We start from the raw sequence: 22,056 nt of genomic DNA, 5'->3' as shown, positions 1-22,056 counted from the left end.
GTAATTGAAGCAATTTGCGTTATTATTTACAACGCTTAACTTTTAGCATCAAGCGATGTAATTTCCCACGACTATATCTGTACACACACACACACACACACACACACACATATATATATATATATATATATATATATATATATATATATATATATATATATATATATATATATATAATAGTACTTTGTACTTGAAGTAATTATGTTATTGTTATTGTTATGTATTGTTATTGTTTAATACATACATATATAAGGATAGACGTAAACTATTATATATATATATATATATATATATATATATATATATATATATATATATATATATATATATATATATATATATATATATATCCACCGCATATAGAATGATCAAAGTCTTAAAATTTTTACAGCCACACAACAAAGCCTGGAAGAGGGTATGCCAATCAGTGTTGTGTTTGTGATGACATAAGACCACGCAATGCATTTTTTTACTAATATTTCAAGATGTATGTTCAAACGCAAATGAACACAGAATAAAGAAAGTGTCCCTTTTCATCTTGAATAAATGTCGTCTCATGACTTGACAAGTGTCCTCAAGTCAATCGTGACTTTGTCCTTGATCTCCGAATAACTCCGATGACGTCAACCGTTCTTCATATTACCCCCCTGGGGTAGGTTTAACAATTTTTTTCTTTCACAGTATCCTATGTACCATATTCCATTCGCTACACTTGCACTCAAAGTCAACGGATAAGTAACACTGTTTATCTCTGCCTCGAACAAAATGAATGGAGTGCGTTACGGTGGATCAGACTTCCTCGTCCCGAAGATCAAGCTCCGTCATATCAAACTCAAACTGTGCGATAACTTTGTCCAGGGTAGCGATTGCGGAAATTGGATGCATTTCTGAAATGACGTCATCATTTTGCGGAATTTGTACCGTCAACTTTGGCTTTCTGTCGTCCCTTTGATCAATTGCACTTTGGGTTTTGTTAGGCAAGCCTTTCGTTAAATCTACAGTGTTATTTAAAAGCGCGCCGCCAACGTTTGCCATGTTGTTATTCCTTCGCCGTGGGTCGTCCTCAATCGGCTGAGCAGTGTCTGTCCTGGGGTTAGTCGCGAGTTTATCGTTGTCGTCGTTGCTATGCAACGAGCTGGTCGTTGTGCGTCCAACTGATGTCAAATCGTCGTCTATCTCCCGCTCTTGAATGTAAGATGAACGTTTCTGTAAGACGTCTTCGTTTGAAAACACGTCTTGGTAAGTCTCCGCCCTTTTTGATTCGGCCGCCTTCTGATCAGCGAGTTTCCGTCTGAGAGAGAGAGAGAGAGAGAGAGAGAGAGAGAGAGAGAGAGAGAGAGAGAGTCAGACAGACAGACAGACAGACAGAGACAGAAGGAGACAAAAAGATAGAAGCAGAGTTAGAGATAGATGTAACAATCGGCCCGGAAGGAAAGAGAAGACAGATTGTGAGATGGTGAGACATGCAGAGAGAGAAAAACGAAGAAAGAGGCAGTGTCTTTAGTATTATGTTCAGTAATACGTCACTTAGGGTTTTAAAATGTTAATCATATAGATTAACAAACGATTAAGTCAATAAACCAACAATAAATAAAATAAATCATGGGCCACATAATTATAGTGGAAACACAACTCTAACAAGTGATAATATACTTTGTTGGCCGCGCGGATTTCAGAACTCCGAGTATTCCGAGATAATGACGTAATCCAGAAAAAGAGTTGGTCAAGACACGGTGTCATATACATTTGTACACCACGACATCTTTATTTATATTTATTCCTCTTTGTATGTACGTATTATACATTTGGGGAAGGGTACACTTTTACAACTTTTGCTAAAGAGAATCGCAAAAGCAATGACATCAATCGGATACGGGAAGGAAGATTCGTCGTTTGAGGGCGCTTCAATTATGTAGCGGATTGAACATTCAAGTAGGTCAGGAAGGACCAACACGAAACCAGACAACTAGACACGAAATGGGTTGCGTCTTTTGAAACCGTTCGATATTGTGTGGTTCGAGATACAAATCTAGTATCGCACTTACCTCGTTTTGATCAGGACTATCGCAACAGCAAGGAGAGCGGAAGAGCTGATGACTAATAGTGTTCCTAAGACGATTGTTACGATGATTATTCCTTGAGATATGAAAAAAAAGATCGAAATTTTAGTTTTAACACAGACCAATGGAGTGACAGCCGCCATACCTTGTAAAAATCATTGTACATTTTTTCGTTATTCGTTTCTTTAAAAATCTTAGCTATGTGTTCAGAATGTAAACTGTAACCTTAGAAGTGTTTAGTCTATTGTCATTTCATTTTATCTGCTACGCTTGTTTTCGGTCTCAGCAGCTACTCTATAAAAATGTCATCGTTGGTAAATTAATACTGAAAAATGATTGCCACCGATAACAATGCATATCACACTCATAAAGGCTAACGTTATCGGGACGAAAAGTGATATTTCACAACCTTTTAGAGGACATACCAAAAAATCTACTTGATATCACAGGAAAGGACTTGTGAAAAAAACCCCAAAAGTTAAATTAGAGCTATCGAGCACTGACGCATTCACAATCTTCGCCGAGAGATACGTTCTCCGCAGTCTGCGTTTGTCATGACATATAAATGTAACTAAGTGTATACGAACCAATGAACACGACACTTCAAGTATAGGACAATGCCAAACACTGTGTTTGCGCGCGATAATTGTCAGCAAAGCTAAACGGTTACTGACATGTCAACATGTTTCATGCACAGAAGTAACATCATATTCTTACGAAACAAAAGGAAGCAGACTAAGCACAATAAGCACCGCGTTTATAGGTTTAACTTTTTCCATATAATATGTTGATCAAATGCGGACTTTTCTGGAGTTCTGGGTTTCGGGGCGACCACTCCCCGAGCCATACATTTTCCCAGATGGAGGGTGTACAGTTCATCAGTGTATACATGCACCATAAAAGGACACGGCTTGACACACTGCATTGAATCTATATCCTCTGAGACTAATTTGTGAAATAAATTAAACACTCACCGTCGCAGGAGCTGGAACAGCCACCAGGCGCTGGGTATCGAACGAAATAAACTTGATGTTAATAAAATGATGGTTTTATGGTTTACACAGTGCAACAACCGTGAAATGTCGGCGAGCCAAAGACAAGCTTGCCTAGTAGCTTTGTCTGTGCATGCCTATGCCTTGCAATCAACTGAGAGAATGCAGGATTACGGACACAATCAAGGTCAGTATATGACGTTCATGAACACAATTCACCTTCCTTCCTCCGACAAATCGCTCAGGCGATAAGCAAATTGACTGGATAATTACGAGTACTAAAAATAATGTCACCACCGTGGGTGGGCAGTAATAATCGCCAGCAATCTTCGAACAGATCTATAACGTTTTCTCTTGTTTTTCACTCATTTATAAGGTCGGGAGTACCATTATACAGCGATCTTAGGTAGTGTTGAAATTCGGTAGTAAATAATCAAGATTTATTTCGAATTCGGTGGCGACATTTTAAAACCAACTCAGAGCGTTTGCTTAACAGCGTAGATTTACTGGCATTGATTATTGACTAAATGTAGCTCTTCTGATAGTATATATACTATCATATGTATATATATTTTGTTACGTGCAGAGAAAACGAACAAAAGGGTGAACTCAGCAGTTTCCGTTTAAACAAAATTTATTACGAAAACAAAACTAATTGCTAAGTTAGGGACAGAGTACAAGCTTTAAAAGTGTACAGACTACTTATCTCAGCTGGGACGGCAAAGCTCCAGTCTCAGAGTTGTAACAGTCAGTCGGATGAATGAACAGTCCTTTGGCTTGCAGGCTTGAAGCTGCACAAAGACCACAGTATAAATCCAGCGTTGACAGTGAAGGTCTTGAAAAGTCTTGAGAATGACTACTGCTGGAGTTTAGTAACACACAAGAGACACGATCCCAAAAGTCTGACTGGAAGCTGTGCACGTCCCTTTTATAAAGGCATATAAGAACAATCTAGAACTTTTATTGACATGCTAATTACTGTTCTAAAATTATCTCTCTTACACAACTAATCAACTTTCCAGAACATTCCAAACATGACTAATTGAATTCAAGGTTGTGAGGTCATTAAGGGCAGTGACCTTGAGAATGTTCTAGACTAATTGAACTCTGGTCATGATGAGTGTGGGGTAAATGACCTACATAACACACCCCTCTTCAAAAAAGAAAATTTTTCAAAGAAAAATCTTTCTTTTACAAATGTAATCTTGAAAAGGATTTAAGTACTCAAATTTTGTTTTACTCTAAAGTAAATTCCTTGAAAGTGAACAACAATAAAATTTCTTGAAAGTGAACAACAATAAACTCTAAATACGAGAGAGACAGTCTGCAATTAAATTGTCTCTGCCTTTGATATGTGTAATGTCAAGATTAAACTCCTGTAACATTAAACTCCACCTTAACAATCTCTGATTTTTGCCTTTCAATTTCTGCAGAAAAACAAGAGGGTTGTGATCAGTATAAACCACTATTGGCTGATTTGAAGAAGTAACATAAACTTCAAAATGCTGTAAAGCTAATATCAAAGATAAACACTCTTTTTCAATTGTAGAGTAGTTTCTCTGGGATTTGTTAAATTTACGTGAAAAATAGCAAACAGGATGATCTATCCAATGACTATCCTCTTGCAATAAAACAGCACCAGCAGCCGTATCACTAGCATCTACAGCTAATTTGAATGGCAAAGTGAAATCTGGTGCAGACAACACTGGGGCACTTTGCAGTATGGCTTTAAGTGTGTCAAATGCCTGTTGGCATTGCTCTGACCAAACAAACTTTACTTTCTTTTAAGTAAGTTAGTCAAAGGCTCAGTAATTGTGGAGAAATTTGGACAGAATTTTCTGTAGTAACCAGCCATACCAAGAAAGCGCATCAGTTGTCGTTTGCAGTTTGGTATGGAAAACTTGAAATGGCACTGATTTTGGCATCAACAGGTTTTACCTCACCCTGTCCTACAGTATGTCCGAGGTAAGTCACCCTCGCCCAACCAAACTCAGATTTGGCAAGGTTGACAGTCAACATTGCTTTACTCAGTCTCTCAAAGAACTTCCGCATGAGCTTGATGTGTTCTTCCCAGGTGTCACTATACAGGATGACGTCGTCAACGTAAGCTGCACACCCGTCTAGCCCGGATATGACGTCGTTGATCATCCGTTGGAACGTTGCCGGAGAGTTCTTCATTCCGAATGGCATCACCTTGTACTGGAACAATCCGTCTGGTGTAACAAAGGCGGATATTTCACGAGCACGATCCGTCAGAGGGACTTGCCAAAATCCCTTCAGTAGGTCAAATTTTGTCACATACTTGGCTTTTCCCACTCGGTCGATGCAGTCATCAATCCTCGGGATTGGGAAAGTGTCTGTCTTTGTTAAAGTGTTGACCTTCCTAAAGTCCGTGCACATACGATAACTGTGGTCTGATTTGGGAACAAGTATGCACGGCGAACTCCAGTTACTTTTACTGGGTTCAATAAAGTCATTGTCCAGCAGGTATTTGACTTCTTCCTGGAGATATTTCGCTTTTGTTGGATTCAGTCTGTATGGATGTTGTTTTACAGGCTTACTGTCCCCAACATCAACGTCGTGATAGATGACGTTTGTCCTCGTTGGAACATCTTGAAACAGGTGTTTATATTCATGGAGCAGTTCTTTCACCTGTTGTTGTTGTTCTGGCTGGAGGTGTGCCAACTTTGTAGACTCCAGCTTCTCCAGGATTTCTGAGTTCTGAAGCTTGACCGAGCCCAGCTTTGAGTTTAGAGTATTTTCACTCAAGTCAGTTTCAGTATCACTATCTTCATAATGGTTTGAACTGACTGCACTGACAGGCTGAGTTATAGTAGGATTATCCCTATCCAAATATGGCTTAAGCATATTTATGTGACATAGCTGTTTTTGTTTTCGCCTGTCAGGTGTTATTATGATGTAATTTAAATCACTCAATTTCTTATCAATTAGGTATGGCCCAAAGTAACGAGCATGGAGTGGTTTGCCAGGATTGGAAGTAGAACAAGAACTTTTTGACCTGGTTCAAACTTCCGTTTTGAGGTGCTTTTATCATATTTGGTTTTCATTGACTGTTGAGATGACTCAAGATTTTCTCTGGCTAATTCACATGCTTTAGAGAGTTTTGTACGAAATCTGACACATATTGCAAAATATTCAGACAATCATCATCGTCTGATAGGAATTTCTCTTTAACGAGCTTAAGTGGGCCACGGACTGTATGTCCAAATACAAGCTCAAATGGGCTAAAACCAAGAGACTCCTGAATTGACTCTCTAACAGCAAAGAGCAGAAAATGAATTCCTTCATCCCACTGCTTCTCTGTGTCAAAACAGTAGGTCCTAACCATGTTTTTCAAAGTTTGATGAAATCGCTCAAGAGCACCCTGACTTTCTGGATGATAGGCGGAGGACCTATACTGTTTAATGCCTAGCTGATCCATTACTTGTTGAAAATACCAGACATAAAGTTGGAGCCTTGATCGGACTGGACACATTTAGGGAGGCCAAATAAAGTGAAAAATTTGACTAAAGCTCTCACTATAGTCTTTGTCTTTATGTTTCTCAGTGGTATGGCTTCTGGAACCGAGTTGATGTACACATAATTGTCAACATGTACTCATTTCCTGATCTTGTTTTTGGTAGGGGCCCAACACAGTCTATTAGTATCCTACTAAATGGTTCTTGAAATGCAGGAATTGGCTGTAAAGGGGCCTTTGGAATAGTCTGATTTGGCTTTCCTACCATTTGACATGTGTGACAAGTTTTACAGAAATGTGCTACATCCTGCCTGAGATTAGGCCAATAAAAGTGACTGAGAATTTTATGATAAGTTTTCCTGACTCCTAAGTGACCAGCCCAGGGGGTTTCATGGGCCAGGCGCAATATTTCAGCACGGTAGGGCTTTGGAACCACAATTTGATGTTTTATAGCCAATCGTCATCAACAAGACATCTGGAGGTCTCCATTTACGCATGAGAATACCAGATTTTCTATAATACTAAACAGAGCTATCTGAAGTTTTACCTTCATCATCTACCCTGTCAACAAAGACAAAATATCTGGGTCTTTGTGTTGTTCTGCAATGAGATTTGATCTAGAAAATGTCTGACTTTGGTCAGCAGTTTTACTGGAAGTTTCAAATCCACGAGGGATAACGGAATGATCCGTGTCAAACACCTGACTGAGAAAGGTGTCATTTAAGTCAACATCTGTGACATTATTTTGAGAGTATTTTGATTCTCGGAAGTTTTCTTTGACATGGCTCGAGTAATAGCACATGAAGGAAATAGATCGGGTATCTCTTGTTCAATTGGCTCTGGATCCTGATCTAAACTAGGATTATCAGTCACAAGTGGATTAGTAATGACCTTGTCCCCAGCAAGGTCGTTTCCAAGAAGAAGGTGAATCCCTTCAAAAGGCAAAAAAGGCCTAATACCTAAAGTCACAGGTCCAGAAACAAGTCCGAAGACAAGTAGACATTATGGAGAGGAACAGGAATGTAGTCATTGCAATCTACCCCCTTAATAAGAACTTTAGAACCTGAAAATGACTTTTCAGAAAACGGCAGGGTATCTGCCAACAAAAGAGACTGGGAAGCCCCGGTATCTCTTAGAATTTTGACAGGGGTAGCAGAAGAAAAATCACTAGAAAGTGATATAAACCATCATGAATAAATGGTTCGAAAATACCCATAATGCTATCTTGAGAAGAATTGACCTTGACCTCATTAATTGGGGATAAGAGGGGTTTAACCTCAGAAAATGTGTTGCACACATTATTAGACTCTAATTGAGTTGATGAAGAAATAAAGCCGGTGGGCTTAGATCCACTTTGACCACTTTGACCTTCACGTTTTCTTTTCAATTTGAAACAATCTGACATTAAATGGCCGTCTTTCTTGCAATATTACAAGAAAGTGTACCGAACTGTTTGTCAGAAGGAGATTGAGACTTGGGATTTGATGATGTGGAAGTGTTACTTGAATTTTGTGAACTGTTGTCATTTGATTTTCTACTCTCCTTTGAGAAATTCTTGGACGAAAAGGACGAGTTAAATTTACCTGCATTGTTTCTGTATGAAAAGGACTGGGATGGTTTGCTGAGAAATGAAGATTTGTGGGTCAATGAATAATCATCGGCCAAACGTGCAGCAACCTCCAATGTATCTGCCTTTTGTTCATTGATAAACGTCTTGATGTCACTCCGGATGCACCTTTTGAATTCCTCAATCAAAACGAGCTGTCGTAATTTGTCATAATTCTGACTGACCTTTTCAGAAGAACACCAACGATCAAACAGTTGTTCTTTTGTTCGAGCAAATTCAACATAAGTTTGATCCTTCACCTTCTCACAATCCCTAAATTTCTGACGGTAAGCTTCAGGCACCAACTCATAGCCCTTGAGAATTAATTCCTTCACAGAATCATAATCTGAAGCCTGCTCTACTGACAACTGAATGTAAATTTCTCTGGCTTTACCCACCAAAGCACTCTGCAAAAGCATAGACCAGGACTCCTTAGGCCAATTCAGGCTCTGAGCAATTTTCTCAAAATGGAGGAAATATTTATCAACATCCTTTTCTTGGAAAGGGGGAACTAACCTGAAATGCTTAGTGATGTCAAACTTGTCTGAAGGGAAGAATTTTCCTGACTGTCCAAGCTCTAAACGTTTTATTTCTACCTGTAATCGCTGTTCTTCTAATCGCAATTCTTTTTCTCTCTGTCTTTCTTCCATTTCTAATCTTTCCTGCCTTTCTTTTTCTTTCTGTCTTCTTTTCCATTTCTAACTGCATTCGTATTTTTTCTTTTTCTAATGCCTGTCTCTCTTTTTCCATTTGTAATTCTTTTTCTTTCTGTCTTTCTTCCATTTGTAATTCTAGTTTCTTAATCTCCAAATTTGTCCGCAATTCTAATTCTAATTTTCTGAGTTCAGAGGAAGACTCAGGCTCATAATCATTTAAGGCAGACTCCTCAAAATGGCCAGAATAAACTAAATGTTTTGCAATCTTGAACTGTATTTCTCGCTTGCGCATAGATCTTTTGACATCTACTTTAAGGAAATTTGCCAGTGCTATGAGGTTGTCTTTTCTGAGGGAATTAAATGTGTCCTGATCAAGGTCATCCATAAATTCGTCTGGCTTGAATTCCGCCATGATTGAATTTCGCTGAGTTCACAGTATACAGTAGTTTTGAAAAGGCTGTCAAAATGTTGTCAAACGGCTCAAAATATTCGTCTCCGGACGAGCCCCCAATTTTGTTACGTGCAGAGAAAACGAACAAAAGGGTGAACTCAGCAGTTTCCGTTTAAACAAAATTTATTACGAAAACAAAACTAATTGCTAAGTTAGGGACAGAGTACAAGCTTTAAAAGTGTACAGACTACTTATCTCAGCTGGGACGGCAAAGCTCCAGTCTCAGAGTTGTAACAGTCAGTCGGATGAATGAACAGTCCTTTGGCTTGCAGGCTTGAAGCTGCACAAAGACCACAGTATAAATCCAGCGTTGACAGTGAAGGTCTTGAAAAGTCTTGAGAATGACTACTGCTGGAGTTTAGTAACACACAAGAGACACGATCCCAAAAGTCTGACTGGAAGCTGTGCACGTCCCTTTTATAAAGGCATATAAGAACAATCTAGAACTTTTATTGACATGCTAATTACTGTTCTAAAATTATCTCTCTTACACAACTAATCAACTTTCCAGAACATTCCAAACATGACTAATTGAATTCAAGGTTGTGAGGTCATTAAGGGCAGTGACCTTGAGAATGTTCTAGACTAATTGAACTCTGGTCATGATGAGTGTGGGGTAAATGACCTACATAACAATATATATATATATATATATATATATATATATATATATATATATAACACAAATTACTTCATGTACAAAGTAATGATATCTGTTCATGCATCCTGCAATATATACATAGTACAAACGTACATATATGTGGAGAGAGAGAGAGAGAGAGAGAGAGAGAGAGAGAGAGAGAGAGAGAGAGAGAGAGAGAGAGAGAGAGAGAGAGAGAGACTAAAACGAAACCATGTAGGCCTGTAAATTGTAGGTAGATATTGAGCCTAGATTAACGCATGGAGCTGGGAACGGAAGAATGAAAATAGTGACAATGTCACTGGTCGCTCCCATATAGTTATCAAAACAAGCTAAAATCAAGCTAAAAGATTTTTTTATCAGAAATAGAAACAATTCCCCCAATAAAATAAAATTATGCAAATTTCACCAGAATTTGATCAAATCTTACTGACGTCACCCGTAAAAACCTCTACACTAAGTTTCAACTCAATCGGACGTGTGGTTTCAGAGTTAAAAAAAAAAAATTTTGATCAAAAATGAAAAAATAGCCAAAAAATGCAAATATGCAAAGTTCACCACGATTTGCCCAGATTTGGGAAAGGTCACTCCTATGCACTTCCATACCAAGTTTCAAATCAATCAGACTTGTGGTTTCAGAGAAGATTTTTTGACCAAAAATGGGAGAAAATTACAAAAAAATTCATGAAAAATAGCAAGTCCAAGATACTGACCCAAGATGTGCACAATCATTTCAGGTCAGCCCAAAGTACTTACATGCTAATTTTTCATCTAATCTGCTCAGTGGCTATTGAGATTTTCAATAAAATGTAAACTTGTAAACATATATACATATGGCTATGGGAGCTAACAAGCAACCCAATGGTCGACAGAGCTCTGCTGTGTTATGTAGAGAGCAACATTTTGTGACATATGTATTGATGAAGAAGGTTGATAGCTCATTTCAGGATGGCCTGACCTAAAATGGCAAAATTAGCTGCAAAAATACAAAATTGATGATTTCATCATAATTATGTATAAAAATGTATACCAAATATCAAAGCTATCACATGAGTAACTTTTGAGAAACAAATATTTTGACCAAAAAACGGCAAAAACTGACCCAAAAATACAAAAATTGAAGATTTCATCAAATTTCACTATATCACACTAAGAGAACCCCCAGGAACCTGTATACCAAATATCAAAGGCATCAGACATGTAGTTTTTGAGAAACACATTTTTTGACCAAAAATGGCAAAAATTGCACCAAAAATACAAAATTGCAGATTTCATCATATATTCTGTATCTCATATTTAGTTTATCTGTAGGAACCTGTATACCAAATATCAAAGCTGTCAGACAAGCGGTTTTGATGAAATAAATTTTTGACCAAAAATGACAAAAAAATTCCTTAAAAATAAAGATTTGCTTATTTCATCACAATTTGAACAAATCCAAGTTGGGCTATCCCTAGGGACCTGTATACCAAATATCAAAGCTGTCAGACAAGCGGTTTTGATGAAATAAATTTTTGACCAAAAATGACAAAAAAATTCCTTAAAAATACAGATTTGCTTATTTCATTACAATTTGTTCAAATCCAAGTTGGGTTATCCCTAGGGACCTGTATACCAAATATCAAAGCTGTCAGACAAGCGGTTTTGATGAAATAAATTTTTGACCAAAAATGACAAAAAAATTCCTTAAAAATACAGATTTGCTTATTTCATTACAATTTGAACAAATCCAAGTTGGGTTATCCCTAGGGACCTGTATACCAAATATCAAAGCTGTCAGACAAGCGGTTTTGATGAAATAAATTTTTGACCAAAAATGACAAAAAAATTCCTTAAAAATACAGATTTGCATATTTCATCACAATTTGAAAAAATCCAAGTTGGGTTATCCCTAGGGACCTGTATACCAAATATCAAAGCTGTCTGACCAGTGGTTATGAAGAAGAAGATTTTTTACCAATAACGCCTTTTTTGGCACTAATTTGCATATTTTTGGCAATGACAACTTCATTTGAACAAAATCTCATCTACAGCCCATCATCCATGTACACACCAAATATCAAGATGAAATATGCAGCGGTTTTGGAGTTTTTGATGTTGACGGACAGACATACAGACATACAGACATACAGACATACAGACATACAGACATACAGACATTTCCCTATCCTATAAGAATAGCTTCCATTGCCATATATACATATGGCTATGGGAGCTAATAACACTAGGTCTGTGAACTGAATATCTAAATACAGGATACGTCGTCCTGTATCAGCTTGTCAAATGACTCTGCAAGCACGCAGGTCAGAATGGAACTGTTGTGCATGACCTTTTGACCTTTACATAACGGTTGCCGGCATCCGATGTTTCATTTTACCTGCTTCGAAACACAGCCATGCTATGAGAGTGTACAGGATCAAGGCCCGGGATCAAGGATATTTCCCAAACTATTTGCAGTTTTACGTTTATGTGTATAGTACTACAACACAGCCGCTTTACAAGTAGTTTCTGGTACTCCGGTAAATATTTATTAACCCTATAAATACATTAACCATTAGTGGCTTGCCTTATATAGGTGTGGATGTCGTTACTGACATCGAGCAAATATTTACCGGCGCCAATATTGTACGTGCCAGGCAATATAAGCCCGCGGGTTACTGCTTCGATGCTATTAAAGTCTTGCTACCAATGCGGCGGAAATCGTACGCCATCGAACGTAAAACATAAACTAAAACCCTCGTGGCCGGATTTCTTGAAACACCTCAGCGAGACATTCAAGTGACGGGTATGCTAATAAGTAGGCAAAAGTTGGTATTTTGATCTACGTCGACGCACTATTTTTTGTTCAACTTCTTTTAGGAAGGGTTGGTGCTATCGAATTTGTTAGCCATCTTTCATCCAATGGCATGTTTTCCGTCATCATGTAAATGACGCCCTCAATGTCAACATTGACTGCTTTAATTTAACACATCCACCACTTCGATTACAATGGTACTCCAATATACGTGCAAGGCCTGAAGAGAAGAACTGTATGTCCACAAGATGTACCTTGTATCAAATTTTGTTGTCATGCCTGAAAATAGCGGTTATGTGACGTGTTTTTGTTACTGACCAGACTGGGAGACTATGTCGTCGTGTCGTCAACGCCAGAAATACCATTAACATTCAAGAATACTTTGTACGCTAAGTAGGATCAGCGAACTGAAAAGCCCACGCCTTTCTTTGTTTAGAATGCTGAAGATCAACGTGTGAGGCATTGACGAGTCAATAAGAAAGAAGCTTGGCATAGCGGAGTAAACGACACAAAAGGCAACATAAACTTGTGTTCTACCTGTTAATTTATCTATGCTATTAAAGAGGAGGTAAACTGACCCACCGCGGTCTTGAACGTGAACTTACCCCCGGTCGTTGTGACAGCAAACGACACTGGCGTCATCGATGCGATTGTTGAGGAGTTGTCGGACATTTTGACGGGGTGTGGGACACTTTAATTTGCCACAATTACATCGGAGTGTCCATTGTTGTGTTGGATGGCCTATAAGTTGTGCGTACGGTTCACGTCTTTCTCAGAATTGAATGCTTGGTAGTACACTTCACCGGGTCCAAGCTGTCACGTGATTTCTCTCAATCTGAAAATAGGCAGCAGAGACACAGGAATGATGGTAGCTGAAACGGTACGCGCTACAGTAGCGACAGAGGAATGTTAAAAAGAAGTAATTTTGACCGGCTTTTGAATCGCTGAAAGCCAACCCCACCCACTGGTCGAACCTTCGTTTGCCCCGATCAGTACATGAACTTCCCTTCTTTGTCGACCTACAGACCAAACAGTAGTCTGTCAATAAACGTCCCCAAAATTTTTACGTCGACCAGTACTACAACCCATCCACCTGACTACTCTAACGTATACCTGTGAAAAAAACGGCGACTAGTTTTGCAGCCGCACAACCATAGGAGCATCACGCTCGCTAGCAGCACACGTCTAAATAGCCCCATCAATCGTGTCTGACTTTCCTGTCGAAACGACAGTTCCGCTTTTTATGAGCATGAACTTGATCTCAGTCCTTGATCAGCTAAAATGACAATGACTAATAAAGAACAAACTAGTCGATTACTATTTTCTCCGAAGAAGTAAATGTTTCGGTGACGCTGATTGAGGCCACGGGAACCCTGACTGCCCACGTGCCGTCACTGTACGTACACCAGCCGAGAAATGCTTGGTGATCAGGGGTGTTGAGCCACGGTCCGGGGCCACGGTCTCGCCACATACTGTCGAGAGAATATTGCGCACACCTCCAAAAACAAATACGGTTACACTTCGAACTCTGTGACCGTTTCACGAAAGTGGGTGTACACACCGTGTGTTCAAAATGATTAAAACATGATGTACGGTTTAGATAGACGACCTGTTATTCCTACCTTTCTGTGTCCACGATCATCGGGTATCTTCTCGCCGTTGCCTTCAGTAAGTCGCTATCTGTACGGTAATATGTCGAAGAGCCTGGTTTGAGTCAAAACACACCAGAAAGCTGCTAAAAATTCATACGCCTCAAAGAATTGCTATCATAACAGGTCTGTACGTTGACTGATAGCTGAAACGGCGTGTTTATCATCCGGCCCTCTGGTGACCTTTGCCCCTCTGACAGAGTCACAGAGGGAAATTCAGTTGTTTATAGTGTACATTAATCTCCCGCCCTCAGCTGCATACATTTGCAAAGTCGACGAAATTGCATGTTACGTGCGATTACGTCACAGTATTCTGTAATGGCCGACCGACTGAGCACCTTTCCAATGCCAGCTGTGAGACAGCAGCGAGAATTATGATCGCCCATTTAGACAAATACATTTATGGAATACAATCAATGACCATCGGCACTCAAAAGCAATACATCATTGTGAGCGGTACTGGACGGAATGACGGCATTTAATGCTCGTTAGGATTATTACTCATTTCATGAAGCTGAAAAAGGATCCTCATTTATAGTCGCTCGTGATATAGATCACGTACACGGCGGAAAACCTTTTTCTAAGGTTACTGGGGCCTTCGCCATGTATCTAACCACAAGCGACTGTGATCTGAGTCGCTTTCAATCTTCGCTAAACGACTGATATTATTCGCAGTATTCGTAAAATATCGCCCCTCATATTCGTAATTAAAACAGCAGAACACCATGTAGAACTAGAAGACTAGCGTATTGATCCCCAAGGCTGCGTTTACAATTAATGGTGGGAGGGGCTAGAGGAATCGGGACTGAAATTATTTTCCCCAGAGCCCCTTCAAGCCCCCCCCCCCAAAATTTGTCCTCCGTCTATGTGACGTCTATGTGATCAAAATTTTTCAAGTCCCACCCAAAATATCACATAGTCGCATATTTACTAGGAATGCACGAATAGGAAAAACATAAAATATGTATAGCGTAGTTCTAGTGCCCGCCGATGTTCAACACTACCCTAGTCTTATCAGCAGGTTGTAGAGCCATATTCCTGTAAAGACACGTTCTTGAATTGACTAATTTTAAATGCATCAGTGAGCTTTTTGGATTTATCCATCTAAGCCGATTTAAGTTAATCCAACTCTGGCCAAGTCCGACGCGGGCACAAAAGAGCACACAAAATAAATTATGAGGGAGCATGCAAATCGTGAAGAGCACAGTGACCTACTGATAAATATTTGTTTTCCAAAGTACAAGACATATATGACTTAAATGCTACTTATAAACGTTTTACAAAAAATGGAAAGTTAAAATATGCCATAAAATAAATGTTTAATCGCAGAAATTGTGGCCAGGGCCGAGTGTAATAATGGCATATTTGGTAAAAATTAATAGTTTACATTAGTCATATATTTTTCATTTAAATTAGAGTCTTTACTGTTCAAAGTTTTACTTTTGTGTTATTGGACGATGATAATGTGAACATGCCAGAACCTGAAATTAATGGTATAAATTGATTATAAGTGATTTTCATGAACTTGTGACTTTTCATCGTAGAAATCCAGCATTGTAACCCAATCTTTTTTCTCTAATATTTGATTATTCTCATATGCCAGAATTCAAAATTCCCTGATAATTTTCAAGTCTCCTGGTCTTCCATGTGTTGCTATCCGGCCCTATCTCGTGTACAAGTACTATTCATTGTCATGGGCGTCATATAAGCCAAACTCTTCTTCAACTACATCAGAGTCAGAGCTATCACTGTCACTTCTGGTAAAGTGAAAGTGACACTGCACGTAGGGCAGTTGCTGTATTAACTTTGATAATGTTGACAATATTTTTGTTCAGTCGAAACAACAACTGCGTTCTTGTTCTACTCCCTACAGCATGTTGAGCTGTCTAGAAGCTTGCCATATACAGCCTGTATACGAGTAACTATGCATTTGTATAATTGACAAATGACTTTAAGTCTTGACTCTAATTCAGTTATCACCAGTATTTGTATATGTAGGCTTTGTTGACAAACTGAATATTGTGTTCCACTGTGCTGTAGAGAGATACCAAGATACTGTGTTTGATACATTGCATAAAAACGTTATTGAAAATATTATCAACAATGGCAACTTCTGCCCTTTTACAAGGCAAAGTTGTTTTACGAAATTTAATGGCATTCATACATGTTTAGATTTTTTCGGTTTAGATTTTTTCGGAATAGAAGTCATAAAATTCGACAAAATGGCTTTAGATTTTGTTAAATTATAATTAGTATTAGAACCATTGGCTGACATAGAAATGTTATGAACCGAAATATTTTAAGGCCCCCTATAGGCAGAGCAAAATTTTCAAGTTCTCCTCTACTACCCCCAGAGTTTTCGAATCCCTCCCCCTGAATTCCTCCAGCCCTCCCCCCTTCACCATTTTTGTGAACGCAGCCTAAGATTTGTCAACGTGTTCCCTCAAAGGTCGTGCCACCTGTTTAATGTTATCCGCCCGCCATTTCCTGTATGGAATATCTCCACCCCTGTAGTTTAAGAGAGAAGCCCACATTTTAGAAAAAATCCTTAATCCATTTAATTTATGGCACGGTCATTCCATTGTGTTTATGATCTTTGACGTCGTTGTCGACACATTGCGAAAACAGTAATTTATGTACGTTTACGTTATGTTTCAAAAGTATGTTAATAACGAGAAGCTGTTGCATAATATCAAACCAAACGTCATAGTGGGTCGGATAGGGACACGTGACTAACCTGTTATTCTTCATCTTTGGGTCGTAATATCCTGAATATCCTGTGGATATGTGTTATAATAAAACACACTGGACAACATTCGTAACATACGACCTATGGTATGAACAACGATTCACTTCAATATTTGTATAAATTTATTTATTTACAATTGCATTGTATTTGTTTAGCTGTCCGAATAAGCACGCAGAGGGCGTACACACACAAGTCAGAGCTCTACCGCGAACATTTGCAGTGACCGTACTGGGACGAACTTGGTAGGAAGGCGGTCACGATCATTTGAACCAATTGTTATGTTCAACTTTAATAGTAGTGTCACAGAAGTTGTCGACCTGATCATAATAATGCCAAACAATCTATGTTTGAAAATGGTGAGAAGGCGCGAGTCACGATTCCGTACCCGTCACACAGAGGAGAATCTTGCAGCCTGCAGTGATAGTAGTAACTTGAATAAGAATACAAATCTGAACTTGAAAATGGCTTGTTTTTGTCAGTTTTATCTCTGAGCAATTTGATTATCTGACGACAACTTTCAAAGGCGCATGAAATCATCAAAGAACTTCGATTGCATTCCGGAGTATGGCAGTTACTGGTATGGTAAGCGTTTGGTTTGAACAGCAGCTTTCGGATTCAAATACCTTTTATAAGTTATTGAAAATTCCATGTAAGCCTGTAGATTTCGACGCAGAAAAAAAAACAGTCAGCCGCCATTAGGTGACCTCCAGCACTTACAGAATTATGTAGGATTCGACTCGGAAGCAATTACCTGAGCCAGATTAGAGCTTTTGTGTAAGGAACTTCAAAGTAGACTTGACAAAACTTCGATTTCAAGTCAAGATTTATCTGAATATAGAAAGGACGCCACTATACCAATTCCCATACATCTTGGGATATATCTAATCTACACTGTTAGAAGCCAAGATACCTCGGTCCTGAAGGAGGAATCACGGTTATTTCCCGCTGTTTTTCCCAGACGATGAAGACATGACAGAATTACTAATTACCACAAAAATGTCGTCACCATTTCCAACACTAGCAAAATGTTTCGTTTTAAGGTAGAACGCACCTCGGGGACAGATATTCGGACTCTCAAACTTTTACAATTCTCTTCTGATATACCACATGTGGGGGTTCATTTTAAAGCTCTTTGTGAAAGAAAACTTTTTACCGGCTTAGTTTTTCGAAATTCGAAAATTTTAATCAGGACAGGATTGGTGGACATTTTGAATTTCTAATATCGGTAAATCTTGGGTTAATTTATTTCTCTAGTACCAAAATTGGCACGGTGACCCCTATTTTTATTTTTGATTTTGAAAGAGAATGATTGAAAGATTCCTTGAGGAAAGTAAGAGCAAAAGTTTAAGTCTTTCACTTTCGAGGTGCATACTACCTTAAGGTCTGAGATTATTCAGTGCATATTTACAAATGTCGAGTTTTTGTGGAGAAACTGGACTCCTTTATGGAAGAAATCTAAACTGTTATCGTGTCTTTTCAAAACGTTTTTCTTTCTCAAACTGAATAAATTAATGTTAGTGCGGAAAAATAAACACGTATTACAAATATAGTTCCAATCCCCTTTAGCTCTCATCTACCATTGGATATAATTTTGATGTTTTTCAGGTAGTTGTATTGAAAAGTATGCGTAACATTAATGCTTATACCCAATTGCCGTCTAATGCACACGAGGGGGTCGTCAGAACTGCGGCTGCGCTCAACGGTTGAACCCACACAGCGACAGCGACCAAAGGAAACACTGACGCTCATGATACGCTGGCGATTGATGAAAGGTAAAGCATGTTTGTTATGATGTGCATTGTTTTGAAATGTTGCAGCTTTGTTGACGAGATGCATGTAGACTATATATACTGCATGAAATGCATCGTTTGCTGTGTACAAGAAAGTTGAAGTGGCGCAGTTCCCTTTAAGTTATATAGATCGTATTCAATGGCGACATTTGCCATACATTCAGTGGCTAAGGTAATCCACTTATAATTTTAATCACTACGGGGTATCATCTGCGAAAGTAATATTTATCAGCCTGTCATCGAGACAAGAGACCAATATTGGTAAAAGATAGCTGTTAAGTTGACACCCTTTGAAAGTCAACAAATCTAATTATTGCCATGCGCCACAAAGAAGGTATTAAAAAATCCTTCGTTTTATCTACATGAACCGTCACCGTTTTCACGTACCAATAATAAGTGACTCGGTACAGATATGGTACGATGTATGATGAAACAATAAAGAAACCTGACATTTATTGATATTGTTCATACATCACTTCAAATTCCGTATGTGTGGATGAGCGAGCTTTTGCCAGGCGAATGCTTGTATTAAATGAGACGTGATATAGTGAGAGGCAAAATACTAATAAACAATAAACCATACCAAGCGACGGTATATCATAAGATTTTGACCAGTTAACGACATCATATAGCGAGTACATCATGGAATGAACTGGTCCAAATCTCGTGATATATTCGTTGCTGAGATGGTTTATTGTTATTATATCATAATATTATATTGAAATTCTGGCGAGAAACGTCAAAAATTGAATTTTCTCCAGCTGAGAACACGTGCCTAAGTTCCAACCCTGCTATATTGCGAATATAGCATGGTTATGTTCACGTGTCGACCAATCAGATCGCATACTTGCACCTTCGTTATACCTGTATAATATAATATAATATAATATAATATAATATAATATAATATAATATAATATAATATAATATAATATAATATAATATAATATAATATAATATAATATGGGATATGAAGTGGAATTGGAAAGAAACGTACACGTCTTATCGTTGTCTGTGTGGTGTTGCATCAATCGCTAACATCTCAGACAACTATATCACGTGGTTGACGGGGATTATATTCATGATAAACATCAAAAAACGTCCTATTAACCGCCCTCCCAACAATAAAGGATAAGGCCTGACCGACAAGAATATCACAAGTTGTCTAAAAAAACAAATATAGGACAGTTTGTGGGTTATACCCTGGAAATAATGAAGAAGGAAACGTGAGCGAAAGGACGTTTGTGAACAGTATAACTGATCTCAACCATTCTGGCATGCGCCCTCTAGCATTAGCTTGAAAAAACCTTATTTGCTGTACACTCCCAATTGCTTTTCACACTAGATGTATATTCCATTCATGAAAACAGTGTGTCCCCGTATAGACTGCCTTCCAGGCACAAAGGTAACCCTATCTCAAGTGTTTTAATGTTTGAAGTTCGCACTCAACTCCGAGTGTCAGCGAAATGTTCCATGCGGTATTTTTTTAAACATGTAGGCCTAATGATGTCACTTCGAGTATTCGCTTGATAAAAAAAACCTACATACATTTATATGCACTTTGGCTCGTCGGTTGCGTTTACAAAATATGTTGAACGATCTAACTTGGTTTGCATTCCAACGTATCCAAAATGTCATCAGAATTTTACCTACATACTGTTCGAGCATTGGAACTTCCATAAATACCAATAATGCACGGTATGAAAGATGAAACTCGTTTGAATTCAGTGCGGGGATTGATGACGTCAATCAAACATGTTGTCAGTTGTCCGATAACTACAAAAAAGCTCAAATAGGCCTAATCATCTTTTTCACTTGAGAACACGTAATTTTCAATTTTTCCAGAACAAACAAAACGAAAAAAAACCCCCAAAAACAGTCGCTGTATGCACCGTACTGAAAGTTTTCATTATGATATGTGCCGTATCATACTCTGATGTATGGCTGGCGAGATACTGGAAAATCGACGTATAATTGAGCCGAATTGCAATAAATTTGTCACTTATAGTAAGCCTTGACAGGTGTAATGTGCTCGCAGGATACTCATGATGCGTCCTCTAAGTAGTGAATCCACATGGACCAATTATAATCGTTCTCTTCTCTAGCATGTGTTTCCTGGAGTGTGTGATTTACTTACCTAAGCTCCAACGACGCTAATCGTTTCATGTCATTTTGCAAAATTCATGCCGACATCGTGATCGTGCTTCTGTATATATATATATATATATATATATATATATATATATATATATATATATATATATATATATATATATATATATATATATATATATATATATACTCTTGGCACCTTTTGTGGCAAACCCTTTCTCTCTTCTCTTGTATTTCATTTACGTAGACTGAAATATCGATATATTTATCCCTTACAATGATTGATTTACCTCACGTACGATGTTTAAATTGTTTGGATTGTCAAAACACGGCTAGTATTGAAACAATGGTGGCTGACGTTACATGATATGAATTTCTACGTGGGAGTTATTGTCACGTGTAATATGTAAAGATTCAACCCGGTCTCTGCAAAGGTTTTTGAAATGCAGGTATGACGTCAGATCGTTTTGAATAGTGAGGGGATTTTTGTTACCTGAGTGGAAATTTGACTTGTTCATGACTGAGCCATGAAAATCGAATGAAAAGGATCTCAGGAAGACAGATAGCGAGATCGTTTGTTACTTCTAGCTCGCAGCCGAGCTCTCGCGAACAAAGATTCAGCGTGGTATCCATGGATACGCAGGACGATATACCGACCTCTCTCTTTTTGAAGGTACCGCACCCAGAAGGTTGAAAGGCAGCCTAATATAAAATGCACTACGCATTACCACCCGCAATCATAAACAAGAATTTGCGTGTCATTTCTCTTTGAAAATTTGAAAATCTGTCTCGTGGTGGAGAGGAAAAACTGAGCCTGAAGCAACTTATCTCTGATTTACATTACGTTCCATCCAAATGCTTAGCATAAACCTCCTTACTTCCACCAGAAGGTTAACTGAAATGTCTAGTATATTTCCTTGTATATTAAACGCATCAAATTTGGCTCGTCTGAGCTGCGGCAAAAATATCTCGAGGAACTTACTTCTTTCTCGGTCATATAATACTTCATCCAAACGCCACCTGACTTAGCCTAAGTTCACTTGCTTTACCTAACTAAAGATTAAAATTATCCAATGTCG

At 38.4% G+C, this 22,056-nt stretch overlaps 1 protein-coding gene across 1 annotated transcript; it reads right to left on the bottom strand.

Annotated features, from left to right (window-relative positions):
* Positions 1-430: 430 nt before the first annotated feature.
* Positions 431-14,532, bottom strand: LOC139133109 (uncharacterized). The gene is made up of 5 exons (XM_070699529.1): positions 14,300-14,532; positions 13,283-13,512; positions 3,035-3,064; positions 2,046-2,136; positions 431-1,291 (listed from the first exon to the last, which is right to left on the bottom strand). The coding sequence occupies exons 2-5, from the start codon at positions 13,347-13,349 to the stop codon at positions 790-792; spliced, it is 690 nt and encodes a 229-aa protein (XP_070555630.1). The 5' UTR covers positions 13,350-13,512; positions 14,300-14,532; the 3' UTR covers positions 431-789.
* Between the last annotated feature and the right edge of the window lie 7,524 nt (positions 14,533-22,056).

The sequence above is a fragment of the Ptychodera flava genome, chromosome 5 (assembly GCF_041260155.1).
Source record: "Ptychodera flava strain L36383 chromosome 5, AS_Pfla_20210202, whole genome shotgun sequence".
In the NCBI taxonomy this organism is placed as follows: domain Eukaryota; kingdom Metazoa; phylum Hemichordata; class Enteropneusta; family Ptychoderidae; genus Ptychodera; species Ptychodera flava.
Note: the sequence above shows the minus strand (reverse complement) of the source record. Positions and strands in the feature narration are given on the sequence as shown.